Raw genomic sequence first — 22204 nt, 5'->3', positions numbered from 1 at the left:
AAATATTCCTCTGCCGAGCCATCCCTGATTTTCCATTAATAAAAGTATTTTTGGGCTCCCAGCAACAATGAGCAAGTGTTACAAAAGAGGCAAGGCCTTCCAAGGTAAACAGAGCCCATCCCCAGGCCTGGCCGCAGAGCAGGGGAGCCGCGCTGCCTGGGCCAGGGCCCCTGTGTTCTGAGCTGCAGTCTGGCCCAGGAGTCGGCCCAGGGGCTGCCAGCCCCACGGAGAGCACAGGCGGTGTCCTTGCTCTGCAGGGTGACCCCGGCCCGCAGGTGCCAGGCATGCCCACCCCTCCCTCTCTCGGGTCCATCGGCCCGCCAATCATCGTGCCTCAGTGAGGCCCTGCACTGGGCCCAACGCAGCACAGAGAAGACACAGCCTCTGGCCTGGGGAACCGGGGCCCTGCCAGGAGCAGATATGGTCATGGATCAACCCGCTCGTGCCGGGCACAGGCGAGGGCCAAGGGGAGAGAGGCCAAGGGCAGCACTGGGACCCGGTTTCCACACTGCAGCACTTAGGGCTCCTCGTATACCAATGGGGACACCAGTGGACGTCCAGGTCAGGGACATGCGCCGGGAGAAGTGCAGAAGTACCATCACCGTTCAAGGAGTCCGTGGAGGGGGCTGGCACCAGCACCCCCCAGGGAAGTGCCCGAGTTGGAGCTCCAGCTCCCTGTGGGGCAGCAGGGATGGCCCAAGCACTCGAGTCCCTGCAGCCCGCATGGGGCCCTGGGCTGGGTCCCTGGTTCCCTGCTTCTGCCTGGCCCAGCCCTGCCTATCACAGGAATTTGGGAGTAAACAGGCACATGGGAGACTCTCTGTCCTCTCTCTCTCTCTGCCTTTCAAATGAGTGAAAAGAAATAAAGTCAGTATTTGCTGGAAGAATGAGTGAACGCTGGCTTGCACAAGAGAGAACATGGCCGGGAGGAGGGAAGGAAGGAAGGGAGGAGGGGGACAAGGCAGCAGTGCCCGGGTTAGTGCTCTGGGGCTGCACACCCAGTCCCTCTAAAACCCAGCGTCTTACAACATAAGCATCTCCGAGCCCTGTGAATGTGGGGAGTCAGCAGTTCCCGAGGGTCCTGCCTGGTGCTGGAATCAACCATCCAGCCAGGGCTGAGTGACGCGGCGGCCAGAAGGGTGCTGGCCACAGGCATGGCCTTGGCTGCTCCAGGGTGCTCGCGACACCGAAGCTGGCAGAACCAGAGTCTGACTGGCCATGGACGTCACTGTCGCTTCCACCACCGCCTGCTCCTTAGACGCGAGGCCCGGCGTCTGGTTCCCACTCCAGGGTGAAAGAAACAGGCTCCACTCTGCCCTCTGAGGGGTGGAGCCAAAGAACCCGCAGGTGCAATTCAAAATCACGACCACAGCCAGAGACACCCTGGACAGAGCAGAGGACCCGGCCTCGCTACCCGGCCACAGGAGCGCTCGCGGTGGAAGCCCCGCGTGCGGCACCCGGAATGGTCCGCACGCACCTGCAGGACAGCAGCCAGCTCACGAGGCGTCTGGGCGGCAAGGGGATGGCGTCGTGGGCCGCAGGGCCGCAGAGGTGTTCTGTGCTTCCCTGCAGCTACAGCCAAAGCTGATGGAGCCGCGCACTCAAAATGCGCATGTTGTCATTTTATGTGAATTTTAATTTTTAAAATATCAGCGTCCAGGGCCGGCGTTGCAGTGTAGTGGGTTAAGTCCCCGTCTGGGACGCCAGGATCTCATAGGGGTGCCAGTTCGAGACCTGGCAGCTCCACTTCCAGTCCAGCTCTCTGCTGTGGCCTGGGAAGGCAGCAGAGGATGGCCCAGGTCCTTGGCCCCTGCACCCACACGGGAGACCTGGAGGAAGTTCCAGGCTCCTGGCTTCGGGTTGGCCCAGCCCTGGCTGTTGCAGCCATCTGGGGAGAGAACTAACAGATGGAATATCTCTCCCCTCCCCTCCCCTCCCCTCCCTCCCTCTCTCCCTCCCTCTCTCCCTCTCCCCCTCTCTCTCTGTAACTCTGCCTTTCAAATAAGTAAATAAATCTTTAAAATAAAATACCAGCTTCTGGACACTAAGCGTCCCTACAATTCTTTGGAATCTGTCAGGGTTGACAGACTTCTGTCAAACCTGGCCCAGTGCCCGTTTTGTGAATAAAGTTTTATTGGAACAGAGCTGTACACGTCTTCACAAATCACGCGGGGTCACATTCACGCCCCAGTGGCAGGTGGCGCAAGGGGTGGGCAACCGGCAAAGCCAAGTGGTTCAGGGGAAACCTGGGAGCTGGGGCGACTCTGTCCGCCCCTGAGGTCAGGGCCAACCCCCAGCAGCGTCTTCATCTCTTATCCACAAACGGCCGCGGAGCCCCGCTCACCCATGCGTGTGGCGACAGCTGCCAGCCGCAGGCCTGTGTGGGAAGATCCAAGTCCTCCCCAGAGATCCCCTTTGGGAACCAGTTGATGTCTCTTCAGCAGGGCATGTGAGCCCCCTCTTTCATGCCCAGAGCCCCACCCGGCAGCGCCCAGCGGCAGCACCCTGGGGGGCTCCGGCCCAGGAACTGTGGCTCCCTAAGCCCACCCTCTCCCTCCCTGCCTGCCTCCTCTCTCCCCTTCCATCCTTCCCCCCGCCTCCCCATTCTCCTCCTCCCTCTCTCTCTCCCCCCTCTCTCTCCTCTCTCCCCTCCCTCTCCCCTGTAAAGACACATCGGTCCACCAGGTCCACCGTGAGAGCCGGCTTCCCTCAAAGTGCGTCTTCTTTATGGCACTGACTCAGTTTGCCGGCAGCCGAGCAGCCTAACAAAGTTGCACAGTCATCAGCTTTCAGAGCAAAGCTCGTGAACACGCAAGAGGCGGAGCCCGCAGATGAGAGGCTGCAGGAGCCAGCCGCCTGCGCCGGCCTCTCCCCAGACCCGGTCCCTTGAGCTCAGTGCAGGAAGCCACAGGAGACCGGGCCAGGGTCTCCGTCCGGACAGACTGCACAGGGACCTGAGCATGGGAGGGGGCTTCCGCTGTGACCGCCGGGACACCCCCCAAGGCCCTCTCTGTACTCACTAATCTTGTCCCAGCCCCTCCCTCTTCTCCCAGAAACAGTGAATTTGGGGATCAGATCACGCAGTGCCCGCATGTACCCCAGCTCCTGGGACAGACGTGTGACCCAGGCGCAGCCAATCAGCATCCTGAGCGCTTGGCTCAGGCCGGTGAGAGTCCGCCCTGGGACTGAAGTTCAACCGTCAGGAAAGAGAGACCCCACCTACTCGCTGTCCTGGTCAGCTTGGGGCCAGCGGCCTGCAGAGCGGGGGTCAGACGGAGCCGTCACAGAGGAACGCGGGGCATCCTGGTGGCCGGAGACCCTGGGCTGCCGAGCACATTTTGGCCCCCAAGTCCAGCCACACCTGAAGTCACAGGAGCTCCAGGCTGCTTCTCACGCCTCTGAAAACGCTTCTTTTTCAGTTATGCCACTCTGAAGGGGATACTGTCACACCACCCCCAGCTCCTGGGATGCAGGCGAACAGAGATGTTGCCCTGGCCAGCAGCCACCACCTACCACCAGGAGGAAAGGGGACCGACACACACATGGGACAGAACCAAGGGAGACATCTGGAGACGGACCCGGAGCTTTGATCACACCATTCCTGAGACCCACCTTCCCACCGAAGTGCCTAGGAGTCCAACAGCATCCTCTCTGTGGGCTGAAGCCAGCTGGCGTCAGGCCGTGCTTTCTTGCAGCCAGAAGTGTCCTTGAGGAAGACAGACCAGGTGTGCCAAGGCTCCTGCCCGGGTCCGAGGGACACAGCAGGGGCTCCCAGACCCACTGCTCGGTGTCTCCGCTTTCTCACTGCTGGCCCCCTGCAGGGCTGGCTGGGACCCCCGGGGCAGCAGACACTGGCTGTGCTACTGCGGCACCAGGAGTCCCGACGCACAGTCAGCTCACCCTCTGGACAAAACAGCCCCCCCAGTGTCCCGCTGGGCATCCCGCCCCTTCCTCCCTCGGGCTGCGCACCTGGGAGGGACTTCCGCCCCAGCTTCAAGTTGGGCCACACAGGGCGAGCAGGTGCGATGCCAGTTAGGACACCACCTCCCAGGTCGTAGCGCCTGGCTCCGGCTCCTGGCTCCAGCTTCCTACCGATGCAGACCCTGGGAGGCAGCAGCGGTGGCTCAAGGACCTGGGGCCCTGCTGCTGCGTGGGGACCCGGGCTGAGTTCCCACAGGCATTTGGAGAGTGCACCAGCACGTGGGAGCACCCCCTCCTCTCTCAGATAAATCAACTAAAGCTTGTTCATGTGCCCATGGCCTAAGCCAATCAGCTCATCAAATTCCCCTGACCGCAGTGACTGGCTCAGAGGTGAGCACGGGACAGCCAGGAGCCCTGGTCACCCTGACACCAGCCTCCCCACCCCGCGGGCGTCCCCCTGTGGCCTGCAGAGCCCAGCGCCAGGCTGCGTTCGTTCGGTCAACTTCGGAACCAAGTGCAGGCTTCCCCTCGGAGGGGGCGGCCCAGGCAGCCCTGGCCTGGGCGGAGATTTAACCTCCACACCTGCTGGGGCCTTCATCTACACTTTTCTCCAGGAGCTTTCACTTCTGTGCCAGGTTCCTGGGGGTGGGCGCACGTGCAGGGGGGTGAGGGGTGCTGGCAGCCCCTGGCCATTAAGACGTTCCTCCCCGTCCAGCACAACACAGCCAATGTCCCGGACCTGCAGCCCCCCTTCTGGGGAGCATGCGCATCCACAGCCCCTTCCCGCGGGCGGGCTGTCACAGAATTCTGCAGGCACCGGGACCTGGGGGCCCTGCCCCCCTCGGCAGGCAGGCCCTAGCAGGTCTGTTTTCATAAGGACTCTGACAAATCCCAGCTCTGCGGGCCGCGTTCTTCCCTCCAGAAAGCTCACCCAAGCGCGGCTCCGTGAACATTCGCACGGGAAGGGCCGCTTCTCCAAATGCACTTTATGAACTCACCAGGCCCATGAAGGAAAATGCGCTTTCACAAACCCTCCTCCTGCCTCCTCCCCAGAGCACTACTCTGGGAGGCAGGCGAACGGCGAGCCCCATTTACAGATGAGCACACTGAGGCCCCCGGGCCTGAGGACTCACCTGGCTTCCACGGCTACACGGGCAGGGCTGTGTTTCCCATCAGGCCTGGGTTCCGGCAAGCAGCTGCTTTGCTGAGCTGGATGGAGGCGGGAGTTCTGAGTCACTGCGTGGCGGTGAGGGGAGGGGGAGTCCAGCCAGGGGAAGGGGGCGGCTGTGGAGCCGGCAGAGCTCAGAGCCTGCGGCCGAGGCAGCCGGGGCACCTGGGGCAGGTGCGCAACCTCTGGCTCCCTCCTCCCCAGGCTCGCCCCGGCCCCTCTCCCGAAGGGCTCCTTGCTCTCAACTTCTGTTCTGCTGTGGGTTTTGTTGTTTAAAAGCTTTTTCCTTTGTTGTTACCGCTTAAAAAAAATAAGTAAATACAGCAAAGCTACCCAGCAAACATCTGGAAAGCTTTGCAGAGAACGGCATCCCGCAAAAGGCCCCTCCCTGCAGTGAGCAGGCAGCGCCCGCGGGGTGCACGCCCACCCCCCCAAATGCTCTCGGGGGAGGCGCCAGGCCCTGTCCTCCCAGGGGGTCTGTCCCTCCCACATCACCCGCCTCCACCTGCAGCCCTGACACAGCATCTCGGGCCCGGCCCACCCTGCACGCAGCCCGCCCGGCCCAGGGCTCTCTGCCACTCCAACAGCCACTGCCCTGTCTCACACTGGCACCCGGCTTCTCCCGGACGTCACAGAGCCTCTTGCTCCCCACCCCCAACACTCCTGCTGACCGACCAACTCCCACAGCGATGCCCAGGCGTCCAACACGCCCGCTGTCCCGGCATCTGGCTTCTCCTCCTCTTAGGGTCACCCTCCCTTGCTAGTTCCCTCAGGGAGCCAGGGAACCACCCCGCCCCTCCCCTACGGTTTGGGGGCTGCCTTCAAGGCCAAGCTCAGAAGGAGGCTGATCGACTCAGTCTGGGCAGATAAGTGTGTGAGCTTCCCCTGACCACGTCCTTGGCTGGAACTACTAAGAGGTGCCTGCTCTCGCTCTCGCTCTCGCTCTCGCTCTCGCTCCTGCTCTCGCTCTTGCTCGGCTGGGCGATGCAGGAATCGCTGAGGGCCATCTTGCCACCATAAGTCAGCTCAAGGGAAAGGAGACTTCGCGATCAAGTGGGAGCTGGCATTTTAAGCTCCTGGATGCAGCCGTGCCTGAAGCCAGCTACTCTGTCCTCTTTAGAAACATGTGCCTGTACATTCCTAATGGTTGGGTCTGTGAAAGCTGCAGCCATGGGCTCAGCTGATACAAGCTGCAAGTCTTTCTCCCCCTTCTGCGTGGGACTCAGAGCTGTGGGGAGCAACTGGGAGCAACTCGGACTAGACTAAGTTACTGGAATTAAGACTTATTCTATGCATCTGCTTTCCCACAATATGGCGCTGAGAAGGGAAACAGCTTCTACACAGCTGCCTCCAGTTCAACCAATAAACTGTGGGACCTGCTCCTGATTGGAGGAGAGCAGCGTACTCGGTGTGTGGGTAGCAGAGTTGGGATTGGTAGAAGAGGACTATAAAGGAGGAGAGAGACGGCATGCACAGGGAACATCTAAGGGGAACATCTAGCTGAAGGAACACCTGTGCAGCCCCCCGAGAAAGCCGGCCGGCGGTGTGCCGCTCCCCTGCGGAAGTGGGGAATGTGGCCAGGGGGAACTGCCCTTCCACGGAGGTGGAAGGGTCGGTAGCCAACCTGGGAAGAACCAGCAGCAAACCCGGGAAGGGCCGAGCAGACGAAAGAACAGCACAGGGTCCTGTGTCGTTCCTCCACGAAGAGGGGGAGCGACATAATGGTGCCGTGACTCGGATATGAAGCCTAGGCAGGGCTTGGTGTCGTTCCTCCACGAAGAGGGGGAGCGACAAGAGCGCAGCGGGCGGCCTTTAAGTATTTCACCAGCAGCGACTGATGATGGGGCTGCTCTCCACCTACCGTGCACCGTGCACAGCACCAAATCTCCTAGCTCAGTGCCACCTGTCCTTCAAGTCCCTCTCCACTATTATGCCCAGAAAGATCTTCCCCAATACTCCCTCCTCTGCCCCCCAAAATTAGCTGTTCCCATAATACCTGAGCCTTATAACCCCCCAGGTCTTCCTTCACAACGTGCCTGCAGTTAGCAATTGCACTATAGTTCATTAATTAAGTGTTCTGCCGCCTGTGTTGTGGCACAGTGGGTTAAGGCACCGCCTGTGACACTGGCATCCCATAAGGGCATGGGTTCGAGTCCTGGCTGCTCCACTTTGAGGCAGCTCCCTGCAGATGCGCCTGGGAAAGCAGCGGAAGATGGCCCAGGTGCTCGGGCCCCTGCACCCTCATGGGAGACCCAGGTGCAGTTCCAGCTCCTGGCTTTGGCCTGACCCAGCCCCGGCCATTGCAGCCATTTGGGGGTGAACCAGCGGAAGGAAGATCTCTCTCTCCCTCCCTCTCCCTCCCTCTCTCCCTCTCCCTTCCTCTCTCCCTCTCCCTCTTCCTCTCTGCTCCCCCTCCCTGTCAAATACATAAATCATGTTTTAACACTAAGTAATCTATCTCCCTTCAAAACCGCAAAGCCACCAGACCAGACGTTGTCTAATGTGCCACTGAGTTCTCAGGGAGCAGCCGGGAGCCTGGCTCCGTGAGTGGCCACCGAACCGGGGGAAGCGCCCACACAGCTCAGGACTTAGGAGCGCACGTCTCGCCGGGGTGGCCACTTGAGTGAGACGGCACAGCCACCTGTCTTATTCGTGCCGGGTCTGTGGACAGAGAGCTCTGGGGAGAAGCAGTGAGCTCCCTAGGCCCTTAGCACAGCCCCTCACCACGCCCTGAGCCAAGGTCAGATCTCACACAGTTAATGATCTCCATGCGTGGAATGTGTGGCCTGGAACCTCTGATTTACACCGCTGCTAAGCCCACGGTGCCTGCGGAGCCCTGGAGGGCAACGTGCGCTTGCGCCCAGAGAAGGGGCTTATTTTCCCCGAGACGTTAATTCCGCCTGAGGCACATGAATGTTCCCTAAAGCTCTATTTCAATGGCAATATTTCTTTCAGCACCTCAAATTCAGTTACCACGGGTTGGGTTACGCGTGAGCCCAGCTGTGTGACCGTCAACGCTCCATGCGGGCAGAGCAGAGGGGATCCGACTCCAGGACTCAAGCCTGCCCTTGGTCCACGCCGACGTGGCCATGGGCTGAGCACAGTGAATTTTTTTCCAATTCAGCCACCATCTTCTTTATGCACTGGCCGCTAACACCCGGCGCTTCTTCTCCAGGCTGGCGGCTGGCTTGGGCACACTGAGACGAGTGCCGTGCGGCGGCTGAGCCACCTGGCAGGGTGACTGGCACAGCAGCCTCTGGCCACATCCTAGACAGAGCTGAGGCCTGGCAGCCCACGCCGGGGCCTGCAGCGCCTTCAGCCTCCCTGCGCAAGACTGTGGGCCAGCTTTGATTGGTCATTATGCATTCCCCCTCACTGGTGATTGGCTTAGCCATGGCCGTGTACCCCAGCACTGGCCAATGAGATGTAGGAGGAGGTCCAGGCAGGAGAGCGCGCCCTCACGCTGCTACAGCTCTGTGGGACTCTGAACGTCACCTTCTGCCCCTCATTTGACAGTAGGAGCTGAAGCCTGGAGAGGGGACAGCGGTGACGGGAGAGGTCCCACCTGCAGGGGCCGAACGTCATCTGACCAAGCATCCATTTGCCCTCAAAGGTCCCTCCTCCCCACGCGTGTCGATCAGAACACTTGGCCAGGGACCCACGCTCCGCCCATCAGATTCTCGCAGGAGGTTAGGCAAGGTGGGGGCAGGGGAGCAAACGGTGATAAAGCCCCATGTCCGGGCATAAACTGCCCTCCCGCTTTCTTGGTTTTACTTCGCCAGTGTGGAGTTCTGTCACAAGCACCCACAGGGCTGTAACTGACACAGGCTGCGTGTGAGCACCACGGCACATACATCACATTTCTTTCTCCCAACAGAACGGCAGTGAGGGCCCGGGCCCTCGTGCACACAGATGCAGGCATGTACCCATTTCACAGATAAGCAAGCTGAGGCTCTGAGAGCAACCTGCGCCCAGAACCTCCCGTTACTAAGTTGCCAGGCCTGGAACTTGTTCTCCCCATCTGTCAGAGGGGCTCAATCCCACTCGGCCCACGAGGTTCTGGCGAGGACCTGAGGGGCTAAGTGGGACCCACAGTCCCACTGGGAAGCTTCAGGCTCCCAGAAGCCTCTTGGCTGGACCCGGGGTCATTCCCTGGACAACAAAGGCGGTTTTCCTCCGGACTGACACCGCTGCTGCCAGAAGCCACAGGCCGGACTCGAAGAAAGAAACCCATTGTGTGGGGGACAGGTCACGTGGCCTGGAGTGAGTGCCACATCCTCAAATTCTCTGGCCACGGAATCAGGGACCCTGAGATTTGCAGCCTTCAGTAGGATGCACGGTGCGTCCACTCCCCAAGCTGCCTAAGGTCAGAGGTCAGCTGCAGGGCTAACCAAGTGTCCTACCAGGCAACAATGCGCCCCCGCGACACTCAGCGGCACCGGCTGCCATCATGCTGCATTCTCGTCCAGAATCTCTGAACCCTTCCTGCCACAGGACATTGGCACATGCCGCTTCTGTTGCCTGGGATACCCTCTTCTCACATCTGAGCCTGCTGGCTCCTCTCAAAAGGTGGGCGGCCCAAGGATGTCCACCACAACCACATCTGAAATAGCCTCACATGGTCCCCACCCTGCCACCTGCCACCCTCTGCTCCGTCTCCCTAGTGGCAGCTAACGCCATTCATCGTGCGATGCAATTGCCTTGTTTGTCTACTTGATTCACTCACTGAACGCGCACCACCTGCCGCCTCATCCACATCACCAGAAGAGCAAATAAGTCAACCCGCATCCTCACAGAGCGGCTCAGGGCCCAAGACAGACGCAGCCAGGAGAGGGGCTGCCACCGCGGATAGGGAGGGTGGGGAAAGAAGGCAGGAGGACGCTTACTTGTCTCTGTCCCCCGGGACACAGGCTGCGTTGTCAGGAATGTGACCTCCTCACACCCCCAGGAGGAAGCTGCCTGGCACCCAGCAGGTGCACACTACACGTGCACCCAGTGGACGTCCCTGGTGCCTCCAGACGGTGCAGGGCTGATGAGGGTATGGGGCCCGTAGCCCGTCTGAGCTGGGCTCTGCTCATGATTAAAGGTGGGGACAGCCACTGTGATGGCAGCTGGAGAAAGCGGCGAGTCTCCGGGAACTGAGGTGGGCTGGAGGTGACCGACCTGGGGACAGAGGGATGCGAGACCCACGGATGCTCCCTCAGCGTCGGTGTCGGCGTCAGCATCTCTCCAGCCCCCCGGGGCTCAGCTCAGCGGAGAGACAGACGCGAGGCTGCTCCTCAAAGCTGACCCAGAGGACGGCTCTGAGCTCCATAACCTCAGACCAGGCTCCAGCCGGCGCCTCACCTCTCACCTGCCGGTCGTGTGACCCTGAGCAACTCACCGCACGCTCCAGCCACATCGGAGGACAAGACAGTGAAAGATTCCACATTAAAAAATTTTGTCAGATTTCAAAACTAAAAAAGTTAATTTGTAGATGAGCTACAGCTGCAGTTGAACCAAGAACCCCTCCCCCCACGCCAAGCCAGACTAAGAGACGGTGCGGTGCACGTGAACACCACAGTGCCACGCTGTAACACACCCGATGCTGACGATGCTGATGGGGGGGCGGGCGTTCAGCACAGTCCAGATGCCGAGGGATGCCCGTCTCCTAGATCTGAGTGCTGGGTTCCAGGCTCAGCCCCACTTCAACTCCAGCTTCCGGGACGTGGGAGGCTCAGCTGGAGCTCCGGACTCCGGGTTTTGCCCGGCCCAGCCTTGGCTGCTGTACTTAGGGGAGTAAATTGTAGATGGGGGATCTCCCTGTCCCTCCCTTCCCCCCTCCCTCCCTTCGTGCCTTTCAAACAAATTTTTTAAGAACTGATTATTGACAATAAAGAGGACTGAAAGACACAGGTGGTGAAAATTTTGCAAATCCCCTATCCAACAACGGGCTTGCACGCTCAGGAGTCAGCCGTAAGAAAACCTCTTAATTCTCCAAATGGGCAACAGACACGAGCACTTCACCAAGGAGGCCACGGAGCGGGCAGAAAGCACACGGGAAGTCATTCCTGAGCCCGAGCTCCGGCGGGGACGCGTGCGGGCGAGGCAGCCACGGCTGACACCCACACGGCCCCGCCAAAGCTCACGGAGAGAGGACCTCAAAGATGAGGCTGTTTCGCTGCAAAAAATGATGAAACTCAGGAACAGCTTTGCACATGCGTGTTTTCCATGAGCTTTTGAAGCGCCCTGGTATTAGAACGGCTGAAATGAATACCGTAACGGCGGCGAGGGCGGCGAGGGCGGCGAGGGCGGCGAGGGTGGCGAGGGCGGCGAGGGCGGCAAGGGCGAGGAGCCACAGGGACGCCCCGACAGGGTCGGCGTGCTGCAGCTGCTCAGCAACTTAGGTTGCCGGGAGAGATATAAATTACGTATCATAAAATTCTTTCCAGGGGCCGGCGCTATGGCGTAGTGGGTGAAGCGGCCACCTGCAGTGCCGGCATCCCATATGAGCGCCGGTTCTAGTCCTGGCTGCTCCACTTCCAATCCAGCTCTCTGCTGTGGCCTGGGAAAGCAGTAGAAGATGGCCCAAGTCCTTGGGCCCCTGCACCCACGTGGGAGATCCAGAAGAAGCTCCTGGCTTCAGATCAGCACAGTTCCTGCCTTTGTGACCAATTAGGGAGTGAACCGGTGGATGGAAGACTTCTCTCTCTCTCTCTCCTCTCTCTCTCTCTCTCTGCCTCTCCTTCTCTCTCTGTGTAACTCTGACTTTCAAATAAAATAAATCTTTAAAAGAAAAAAATCCACTCCAAACATAATTCAGGCCTGCGCATTTGCTGTAGCAATTAAGATACAGCTTGGTCCTGGCCCCGCCTCCCATCCCAGTGCCTGTGGGTGCTCACCCTGGGAAGCGGCAGTGACTCGGGTCCCTGCCACCCAGGTACTTGGGCCACCCTCTACTGGCTTCGCAGGCACATTAGCAGGAAGCTGCATCAGAAGTGGAGCTTCTGGGATTTGAACTGGCGCTCCCGTATGGGATGCCGGCGTCGCGAGCAACAGCGTAACCCACGCTGCCACCCTGCCAGCCGCAGGCCCAACATTTTCCTCTGACTGGAGCCACATCTCCCTGTGACAGCAGCTGCTCAGACAACGAATCGCAGGCTTCCTCTGTGACCTCAGGGGTGGCCTCTCGGCCGAAACCCTACACAGCAAGTCACCAGCTGCACACCGAGGGCCACATTTCGTAGCTGCACACATGCTGTGCTCACATTTTGTTTACAGGAAAACCGGAGAGGACGCCCTTTAGGCCTGGATGAACACGAAGATGCATGAGATGAGGGGTGCAGGCAACAAAAGGAAGCACAAAGCATGCAGCGCCTTCCGCCGGCTGTGCCTGTGCCTTTCACAGAGGCGGGTGCTCCTGCTCAGGCAGCCCCAGTGCACTGCGCACGCGTGCCAGTGACGGACGTGATGGAAGGCCAAGTCCTCCACGGGGCCACACACCTTTCCCCTCTGCAGCGTGAGGACCCCGATGCCCAGCCCGGCACATGCTCCCCTCTGGTTTTGCAAACAGAGTTTCAGGTGTCACCAGGGGGCCCAGGAAGGCTCCATCTCCCAGCTGCTGGCTCCAAGCCAGCTGTGGCCACTGGTTGCCTGCCTACGATGTCTGCACAAATACTGTGTGGGAGCAGTGGGATGTCTCCTTCAGGAGAGAGGCCCCAAGCTTCAGACATGAGGGCTGGAGCTCCAGCAGCCATCCTGGACCTTGAGGGTAAGGGTCAGGGGAGCAGAGAGCTGAAGAAGGCTTGTTGTCTAAGGACATCCAAGCCACGCAGCTCCCCGGGCCCCGGTTACTGTGGCTGCCTTCATCGGGAGCCGGGGGTGTGTGGCTTCCATCTCATTTCAGCTACACCACTTGGGAAGTTCCTGGATGCTTTTTCTCACAGACACATCCTCTGTGAACATTCGGCCACTTGGCAGGGGACAGACTGGCCTCCCAAAGGCAGAGCACCTGTCACCCTGGAAAAGGTGCGTGAAGACGGCGCTGGAGCCTGCCTCCTGCCCCCAACTCCAGCCAGAGGGCGACCAAAGTGTCGGGCAAAAGCCTTCACACTCGGGGGACACACGGCTCCCTCCACCCGCATCCCCCAGCGCGGAGAACAGCTCCCACTTCCCATAGGCCTCGCTGCTGACCCTCATAGCTGGCCTTGGCACTCCCAGAAACAGGCGAGGCGTGGAAGCTCCCAGAATGGAAGCTCCTGGCCCCAGGGCCCTCAGCTAGGAAGTCAGGGACCTGGCACTCAAACCCGGTCTGTGCCAGTGCCAGCTGGGGCCCATCCACACACACACCCACCCCCGGGGCACCTCAGCCCCCCACCCCCATCCCCACCCCCACGTCCCAGCAGAGCCCAGCAGGGAGGCAGGGTGTCGGCTCCGAGTCTCCCTCTAGCCCGAGGCAGCCCCACTGAGATCCAGCCTCGGGGCAGGTCTGCGTAAGCCAGCCCGGGTGCTTGGATGTTTTCTGGCCCGGGTTTCCCTAATTCTGGTGGTGATGAGCTGCCTGATAAAATTATGCTAAGTTATGTGCATAGAGAGTAGCAGCTTCGACTCCGATTCCCGGCCGGGCTTTGAAGAATCCCTGTGCGGTTTCCAGCACAATCAACTCACCTCTTTCCTGGGCCTGATTAGCTCTCGGAGCCCCCTGGAGCCCCCACTGCCAGCCCCACGCGCATCGGCAGGGCTCTGGATGTCGTTAGCTACTCCAATTGCCTTTTTAAAAATCTGTTTCACATCAAAGGACAAATGAGAACGCGGATTTGCCCATCTTTAAGACACTAACTACATTCTTTGCCACAGCTGTTATTATTCTTCCTTTCTTCGGCAGGAACCCGAAGCCAGCCTGGGTTCCCGCAGTCCACGGCAGCTCAAGGCTCCGTCTTGGAAATCTGACCCCAGTGGGCACATTCGGGAAACGTGGCGGCTTCGAACATGACCCAGTTCATTTTTCTCTACCTACTCTTCCTGCGGCCGCGCCTGCGGGCTCCCGCCGCGGGCTCCTCTGCCAACGCCCGTCCCCCACCCCCCATGCTACAGGGCTGAAGGGAGACCCTTCGCTCTCCCTAGCAACAAGCAACTGCCCTCGAGGACGGGCCGCTTCTGCCTGTCACTGGTCGGTCAGCGTGGCCAATGCGCGCACAAGCAGACTGAAGGGCGGGGCACGGCAGTGGCTGGGTTCTGGTGCGTGGGCGTTCACTTGAGCCTTTTGGAACACTGGGCGGGGATGGGTCAGCGAAGAAAGGGTGAAGGGAGGGAGAAAAATGGGGCCTCGGACTCAGCTCAGGGGCAGGGGGCCCCTCCAATCACACCTGCCTGCTGCTGCAGGTGCTATGGGGCTCCCAGGCCTGAAGGCCAAGGCCTGTGGTCCTGTCCGTCTCCTGAGCTCCCTCACTCACCTTCAGCCATGTGCCCCTGCAACACGCCCAGCCCCTCCTACCCCAGGGCCTTTACACGTCCCCTGGCCTGAATGCTACTGCCTCCGACCTCTCCACGGCTCCCTCCTCTCATGTCTCAGGACCCTTCTCCCACTCCCATCACTTGCTCCACCCCCTCCTTCCCTGGCTGCCCCCCTGCCTCTGGTTAGCAGGCCTCACCTCCTGTGGCCATCAGGGTCTGTGTGCGGGCTGACTCTCTCTCTCCCACTCACACACATACAAGAGGACAGCCACCAGGAGGGCAGGAGCTCTGCCTGTCTGCTCTCTGCCGTCCCTCCGGCCCCAAGCAGGTGCACTGGGTGGGCGTCTGGCACAGGGTGGGGGTGGGTCAGTGACGAGGCCATGCTGCGTGGGAGCCCCCCCACATGCGAGTGTGTGGGTTCTCAGTCCAGTCTCAGCCCTGCTTCCAATGCCAGCTTCCTGCTCACGGACACCCTGGGAGGCAGCGGGCACCGACGCCAGGGCTTGGGTTCCTGCCAACCTCCATGGGAGACCCAGATCAAGTTCAGGCTCCTGGCTCTGGCCTGGCGGGGCTCTGGCTGTTGTGGGCATTGGGAGAGTGAACCATTGGATGGAAGATCTTTCTGTCTCTTTCTCTCTGTGTCTGCTTTGCAAAAAAAAATTTTTAATAACATGAATTTAAACCATTTTTAAAGAAGTGCTTAGTAACTATTTGGTGAACTGAATGAAAACATTAGCATACTGTACCTGCCCTCACCCCACCTTTTTCTTCTGGGCTCCAGTCTTTGTCACAAAATAAATGAATAAAAAATATTCCTGGGTTTATCTAGACCCAATAAAACACAGAATGTATGCCTCGTAAGTCTCATGAAAATGGAGAGTGGAGGCTTAGGACACGGCGTCCAGAGCGTGCGCAGACAGACCTGCAGGCTGAGACCTCAGACACAGCCCTGGGACTCCGCCAACCTCGCACGTGATCGAGTTACCCCGAGGTTCGGGGGGAGCCCAGGACCGGATCAGAAGTCGCCGTGGAAAGCAGAGAGCGGCCCTCAGAAAATATGCTTGGAGGGCATTCATGCCCACGGCGGGGACAGGGAGGAGCCCCAGGGCAGGGTGGGCAGCACCCCCACCCACCCAAGGCTCTGGGTGAAAACCGATCCGGGAATGCGTGATCCTCCAAAAATCTGCCGGCCCCGAAGTGCTTCGGTTACCCCTCCGACCACAGCCACATGGAGAATGAAATTAAACCCCACGGAAAGATCTGACTTTCTGAACATTATGCAATGTTTGGGTGAAAAAAAAAAAAAAAAAAAACCTGGGTGTGTGGGGGGGAGGATATCAGGAAAAAAAACTCATCTTTTTCCCAGAGTTGAGCCGAGCTATTTCGGGCTTTTAATGATACATCTCACCATCCCTGCATGCGGAGCCCCGCGAGGCGCGAAGGCGGGGCTGCCCGGTTATGTAACCATTTCAAGTAGGAAATTAGCAAGTCCTGAATGAATTCTGTTACTGTGCTGCCTGCTGGAAACTTTGCAGTTCTATTTTGAGGTGAGCAAGTCCATCATTTATAGAACGCCTCACAAACACCGCAGCCTTCCGCGTCACCCCGCGGCGCTCCATAACAAAAACAGGTAAAGGGCTCGGGGCCTCGGAACATCGCGTCTCGACAAACCTTATTAGCCACCCCGGGGAGCTGCCAATCTTTCAAAAATGCAAATATCCAAGATCAAATAAATATTCATCGCCCACGCCCTCCCCTCCCTCCCCCCTTCTCTTTCTTAAACCCAGTCCAGCAAAATAGTCTGGGCAACAGCATGAAAAGAAATGTCTGTTTTTAACGGAGCCCTTGGCCATGAAATAAATTCTGGAAGCTATGAAAGCAACGTCTTGAAACTCAGGGCACTTGGGCAGGCCGGCCTGGTGCTTGTTGAAAACAGGAAACCGGGTCGTCTTGCAGTCTTCCAGGTCCCCCTAGTGGCCTGGCTGGGGACGGGGACAGCGTCGTGGCACCCGCAGTGCCAGCCCTTGAGTGAAAGCCCCACAAGCCTCCGCTCCAATGCCCCGCACCCTTTGTCCAGGGACGCCACGGCCTGGGGAAACCAGCGAATTGCGATGGCCTTTCTCACCAAGGGCCGGGGCTGACCCTCTCCGTACAGCCATGGAGCAGGAATGAGAAGGGCACGTTGCAAAGGGCCACGGAATTGACCTGCTGGACGCACACCTGCTTCCCCAACCCTCTGCAGATGAAGATAGCTGGTCAACCCACAGGGCCCCGTCCAACGAGGGTTTCCCAGCTCCGGCTCTCTGGACGTTTGGGGTCAAATCTGTCTTGAGGGCTGTGTGTATGGCTGGGGTTCAGCCCCAGCCTTGGCCTCCGCCCACTAGATATCAGGTGTACCCCAGCCCCCAGTTGTAATACCCAAAAGTGTCTCCAGATATTGCTATGTGTCCCCAAATGGACAAAACTTCAGCTGGATTGAATTCATAAAACATGATGTCTCCCGCTTCCTGCACTGCAGCTTAAAAAGTTTTTTTGTTTTTTTGTTTTTTTTTTTTTTTTGCCTAAAACATGAGTGACTGCATCCCTAAATCTCCCATTCTTTGATTTAAAAGAAAAAAATAAAAGGAGTTGGCATCATGGTGCAACAGGTTAAGCCTCAGCCTGCAAGGCCAGCATCCCGTATGAGCTCTGGTTCGAGTCCCACCTGCTCCAAATCTGATCCAGCTCCCTGCTACTGCGCCTGGGAAGGCAGCAGCTGATGTCCCACGTGCTTGGGCCCCTGCACCCGCCCGGGAGACCCAGAGGAAGCTCCTGGCTCCTGGTTTTGGCCCGATCCAGCCCCAGTCATTGCACATTTGGGGAGTGAACCAGCAGACAGAAGATCTCCGTGTCCCCTCCCTTCCTGTACCTCTGCCTTTCAAGTAAAACAAATAAATCATAAAGAGCGAGAGGTTGCAAAGTCGTCAAGAAGTGTGTGGATAAACACAACACAAAGCTTTTTGACCCCCCCCCCATCTCTACGAACCCCTTTCTGAAGTCCTGACCCCGCTACAGAACAGGAAGCGACTTGCACTGATCTGTGTCGTCTTTTCTGCAGACATCTAAAATCGCCTTCTGAACGGGAGGAAACGTGCTTCACGTTTCCTGTACTGCATGATAGGCACGACACGAGAGGGTGTGACCCCCGAGTCCTCGCCTGGACCCCGAATTCCTGTTTCCGTGCAGATTCAAACGAGCCCCAGAGGCAGAGGGAACACAAGCTTTATTGGGCACAGCAACGGGCCACGCTGGCCAACAATGAACGTGGGGACCTCGGAAACACCAGAGACCACGTGCGCGTCATCACGGGCTGAGGACTCGGGTCAGCTGGAGTTGCCGGTCCATGAGCGCTTCCCTCTGATCAGAAGCCACATCCTGGGGGCAGGGTCGCAAGGAGGATTACAGACAGACAGACAGACAGACCTGCTAAGGAGCACATCGCGGCTCCCGATGAGCCCACGGCGACAGCGCAATCAGCCACAAGCTCTTCCCAGATACCACCCCCGCCCCCGCCCCACCCCACAGACACAATATTCACCGACACGGCCCAGCCACCTTCACAGACCACACCTCCAACCCTGCCGGCAGACGGCACAGGTGCACAGGTGCCTGCCGGGCTTTGCAGTGAGCGAGCGAGCGAGCGAGCGAGCGAGGCGTGGGCGCTCCAGGCAAGGAAGAGCAGTGCACGCTCAGTTCCACTCCACACGGAACGCGGGCTTCCCCCCCACGAAGGAATGGCTGTAATGAATGGAAATATTCAGAGTATATGTAAACAACAAAAAGCTGTACATCAAAAGAAAGGGGCAGAAATCAAACCTGTTGTACTTACAAAGCTTCTTGTGTATTTTTAAAACAAAAACAGACCTGGGAGTACAGGAATTTTAATGCAATAAAAACCAAGTATTTCTTAAAAAAGAAAAAAAAAAAACCTCCAGATCCTTCAAAAAGTTTGGGGAAAATGAAATTGAAATATGAATTTATTTTGGTGCAAAAAAGGGTAAAAATCTATGCAAGTTTTTTCATCATATGCATTTTTCATGATCTTTTTCAAATCTTCATATGCATGCATTTCAACCTTGTTTGATGCACCAAACGAAGCTTCTCGTTTAATTCCAGGCCCCACGGACGTGCTGAAGCACACACACACTTCAAACACACAAAAGGGTTCCAGAGTAAAACAGCCGACAGATGTTTGGTTGAAACAGGATGGAGCAGAGGCTGCCTGTGGCTCATTCGCCATCCCCCGGGGATTTCAAATGCTGCCTGCAGAGCTAAGAGCACCTGCCCATGTGCACCCCACAAAAACAAGTATCAAGACAAAAGTCTGCAGAAAAAAACAACAGGCACTAACGTGTCGATTTCCAGTGAGCACACAACGGAAAAACACATCAGGGCACAGTGAGTTAAGCCACTGCTTCTGACGCCAGCGTCCCACACTGCAGTGTCCGTTGGAGTCCCAGTTGCTCTGTTTCCGATCCAGCTCCCTGCTCATGCGCCTGGGAAAGCAGCGGAGGATGGGCTGAGTTCTAGACAGCCCTAGAGGGCTCTGGTCCCCAGGAGGAGGCCTGGAAGAAGCCCCTGGCTTCAGCCTGGCCCAGCCCTGGCTGCTGTGGCCATTTGGGGAGTGACCCAGCAGAGGAAGACCTCTCTCTCTCCCTCCCTCTCTCTGACACTCTGCCTTTCAAATAAATAAATGAATAAATCTTAAAAAAAAAAAAAGTATCATCAGTACATCCGAAATGTTCAGCAGTGAAGGAAGTGAAGAAATGTTGGAGAAGAGCTGACGCCACAGAAGATGACGGCTCGCTCGCCTGGGCCTGGGACACGGCTACTTCAAGTTCATGGCCACACGGCATTCAAATTTACTTTGGCGCAAAAACAAGTTTTAAAATCCATGCATGGACTTTTCACAATGTGCTTTTTTCCCATGAACTTTCTAAAGACCCCTGTGATCTGCTGGAAACACCTGTAAGTCTCCGCCGAGCATCCCCCATGACCCTCCTGCGTCGGTGCCAGCGCCAGGCTCAGGGCTGGCTAATTCAGAGCAGAACGGCTCTTTCACGGGCTGACCTCCAAGGACACAGAAAACACTGAGCACGGCGCTCTCTGCTGCCTTTGAAACAACCCACTTAGGAGCGCTCAGGGAAGGAGGCAGAATCGCTCACCCTCTCTGCAGCTCTGGACAAAGACCCCATTCCTAAGCCACCAGCCGCTCAGGCCGAATCAGGGAGAACGCTCCGTGACGGCAGAATCTTACAACACCAGGGCCTTCAAAAGGTTCATGGAAAAACAGACTTAGAAGTTTATTTTGGTGCAAAGAAATTTCAAAATGGGCATTTTCCACGAACTTTTCAAAGACCACTTGTGGATATGTTATCCATAGCCGATTTCGCGGCACCTGCCACCTGCTGTTACTTTGGGAGGATTTTAACAGGGCAACGCAAAACCCGAGAGCATACCGGGAGCGTTCCAAAAGCAAGGTGCTCTCCAGGAGCGAGTCTCAGCGTCCGGACCTGAAGGTGACGCATTCATACGGCATTAACCGCACGTCCGAGACATCGGCCGCACTCAGCCCTTAAGACCCAGCGACTGAACCCTCCACGGCGTGCACACGTGGCGTCGGCAAGAAAGCCCAAGCATGCCTCGCCCTGCCACGTCCAGTGCTTGCAAACTCCCTCCCTCTGACAGCAGCAGCTGCAGCTACAGAAAACACACACGCACGCATGCAGGCCACCCGGCCACCGGCTGCCTTTCGGCGAGTTCCCCTGAAAGCCGCAGGCAGTGGAAGAGATGCGGGGCCCGCGGCTGCAGCCTGGGCCCTCCGCCCCGGGCTCCTTGCTTTCACCGTGAGTGGCAGCAGGGCAAGACGCCTCCGCCTCTGTCCGTCCACCCTCAATAATCCCCCTAACAGGAAACAGATTTCGGTGCAGGAGGAGCCCCCGCCCCCTGACCTTTCCGCCTCGCGCTCAGCGGATCTGAGTCACATCTGCCGCGTTGTCTAAAGAATTAGCCGAGTCTCTTATCGCGCTGTCGACACATTTCGGGGCGCTCAGTGCCCGTTTCCTGCCGAAGACGTCGGGGCTGTCCTCGGAGAGCCACTGGCTCTGTCCTTGTCCCAGCAAAGCACCGTCACGCCTCGGAGGTCCTTTTACGAGGTGGCAGGGAAGTGCTGCTGGCTGCGAGGCCGGCTGGGGCTCCCGCCCCTCTGCTCCACTTGTCGAGCTCCCGGGAACGCGCGCGGCTGTGGGGCGGGAGGCTGCCCCGGGCGGCCGCTCGGCCTCTCCACGCGGACACGGCTGTGCGCGTCGCTTCGCACCAGGCCGCACTGTTTTTGTTTCTCCCCAAACCTATGCCAAGAGCTTTCTATTTTTCAGACACCACTTTTTAAGAGAAAAACTTAAAAGAATACCTACACATTAGGCTGTTTAAAAAAAAATCAGAACACAAGCTTTCTACAACCTCCAACTAGACAGAAACTTTGATCACACGATGACGAAATTCAAGTCATAACGAAGCCTGCACAGGGACCACCTCGGTCTCAGCTGAGCCCCTGCGGTGGCCCATTCACATTCGCTCGCCTCGGGACCGGGATGCGGGGGCCCTCTTTGGAACCTCCCTCCGTCTGGGCGGTGCCAGGCCCCCGTCGGGCAGAGCCTCGGCACACCAAGAACCGCACGTGTCAGCAGTTACTGCAGAATCCACAATGGTGGTTAACAGAGATGGAACTCGCACTCAGGCCGTCAGGAAAGCGCAGAGCCCGGGGCCCCTCGGCCGGCGCACGGCCTAGGACGTGAGCTTCGAGTAGCTGGGCGGGGAGAAGCGCCTTCGCAGGTACTTGAGCACGTAGAGCGGCAGACAGCTGACCAGCGTGATGACCGACACCTTCCACAGGAATGACAGCGTGGCGATGAAGTACACGTCTGCAACCAAACAGGCCCCGCGTCAGCAGGCTGCCGGGGCCCGCAGGCGCAGCCACCATGGCGGGCCCGGGTCCCTACGCTCAGGCTCGGGCGTCACTCGCTCTCTGCGGTTAGACAGGCCGCGGCTCACAGCCAGGCTGCCGCTGGGTTGCCCTCACATGCTCCTTCCCTCTCTGCCTGCTGATGCACACAAGGAAATGCTGCTTGCACCAACCGGGAAGAGACTGCGGCAGGGCACGCACGGCGGGTGACCGTGGGGGCGGGGCGGGCAGGAGTACCGGTGTCTGGGATTGGGAATCTGACCATCACAATCTCTCTTGTTCTACACTCCTGCCAGGGGGCGAATGCAAAGGCCAGCCTCCTAGCAGCTCTCCCTCCGTCTCAGGAAGCCAGGAGCCAGGTCTGAGGCCGGGGCAAGGGGGCTGAGGGGGCCTTGACCTGAGCCAGGGCACACGGTTTTCTGCCACAGAGGGCGAGCCGTGGAGTACCCAGGCGTTCTCAGGACTGGGGGGTGGGGGGGAGAGGGACTTGTGGTTTGCAAGCCAGCAGGGGCCGGGGTTTGAGAGGGGATGTGGAAATGCACCTGCCGTTTAGTAAGCACCTGCTAAGCACTGGGCCCAAGGCTCAGGCCCGTGCACTTTCCCCACGTGCCCCCCACCAGCGCTGCCCCAGGCAACTTCTCTGTGCCCCGCTCCGGCCCAGGCCCTGGAGCACATAGTAGGTG

General features: G+C 58.6%; 1 protein-coding gene and 1 long non-coding RNA gene across 5 annotated transcripts in view; one reads left to right on the top strand and one right to left on the bottom strand.

Moving 5' to 3' along the window:
- LOC127487350 (uncharacterized) overlaps positions 1–22204 on the top strand; it is a 1183652-nt gene that overhangs the window by 861294 nt on the left and 300154 nt on the right. The window lies entirely within an intron of this gene.
- Positions 17765–22204, bottom strand: part of ATP9A (ATPase phospholipid transporting 9A (putative)) — a 136820-nt gene continuing 132380 nt past the window's right edge. For all 4 annotated transcript variants that reach the window (XM_070051684.1, XM_070051688.1, XM_070051686.1 and 1 more), the window contains exon 28: positions 17765–21480. In XM_070051684.1, coding sequence (XP_069907785.1) covers positions 21344–21480 — 137 coding nt within the window. In that variant the 3' untranslated portion in view covers positions 17765–21343. The remainder of the gene's footprint in view (positions 21481–22204) is intronic.

This window comes from Oryctolagus cuniculus, chromosome 11 (assembly GCF_964237555.1).
Source record: "Oryctolagus cuniculus chromosome 11, mOryCun1.1, whole genome shotgun sequence".
NCBI lineage: Eukaryota > Metazoa > Chordata > Mammalia > Lagomorpha > Leporidae > Oryctolagus > Oryctolagus cuniculus.
This window is presented reverse-complemented; position numbering and strand designations above follow the sequence as displayed.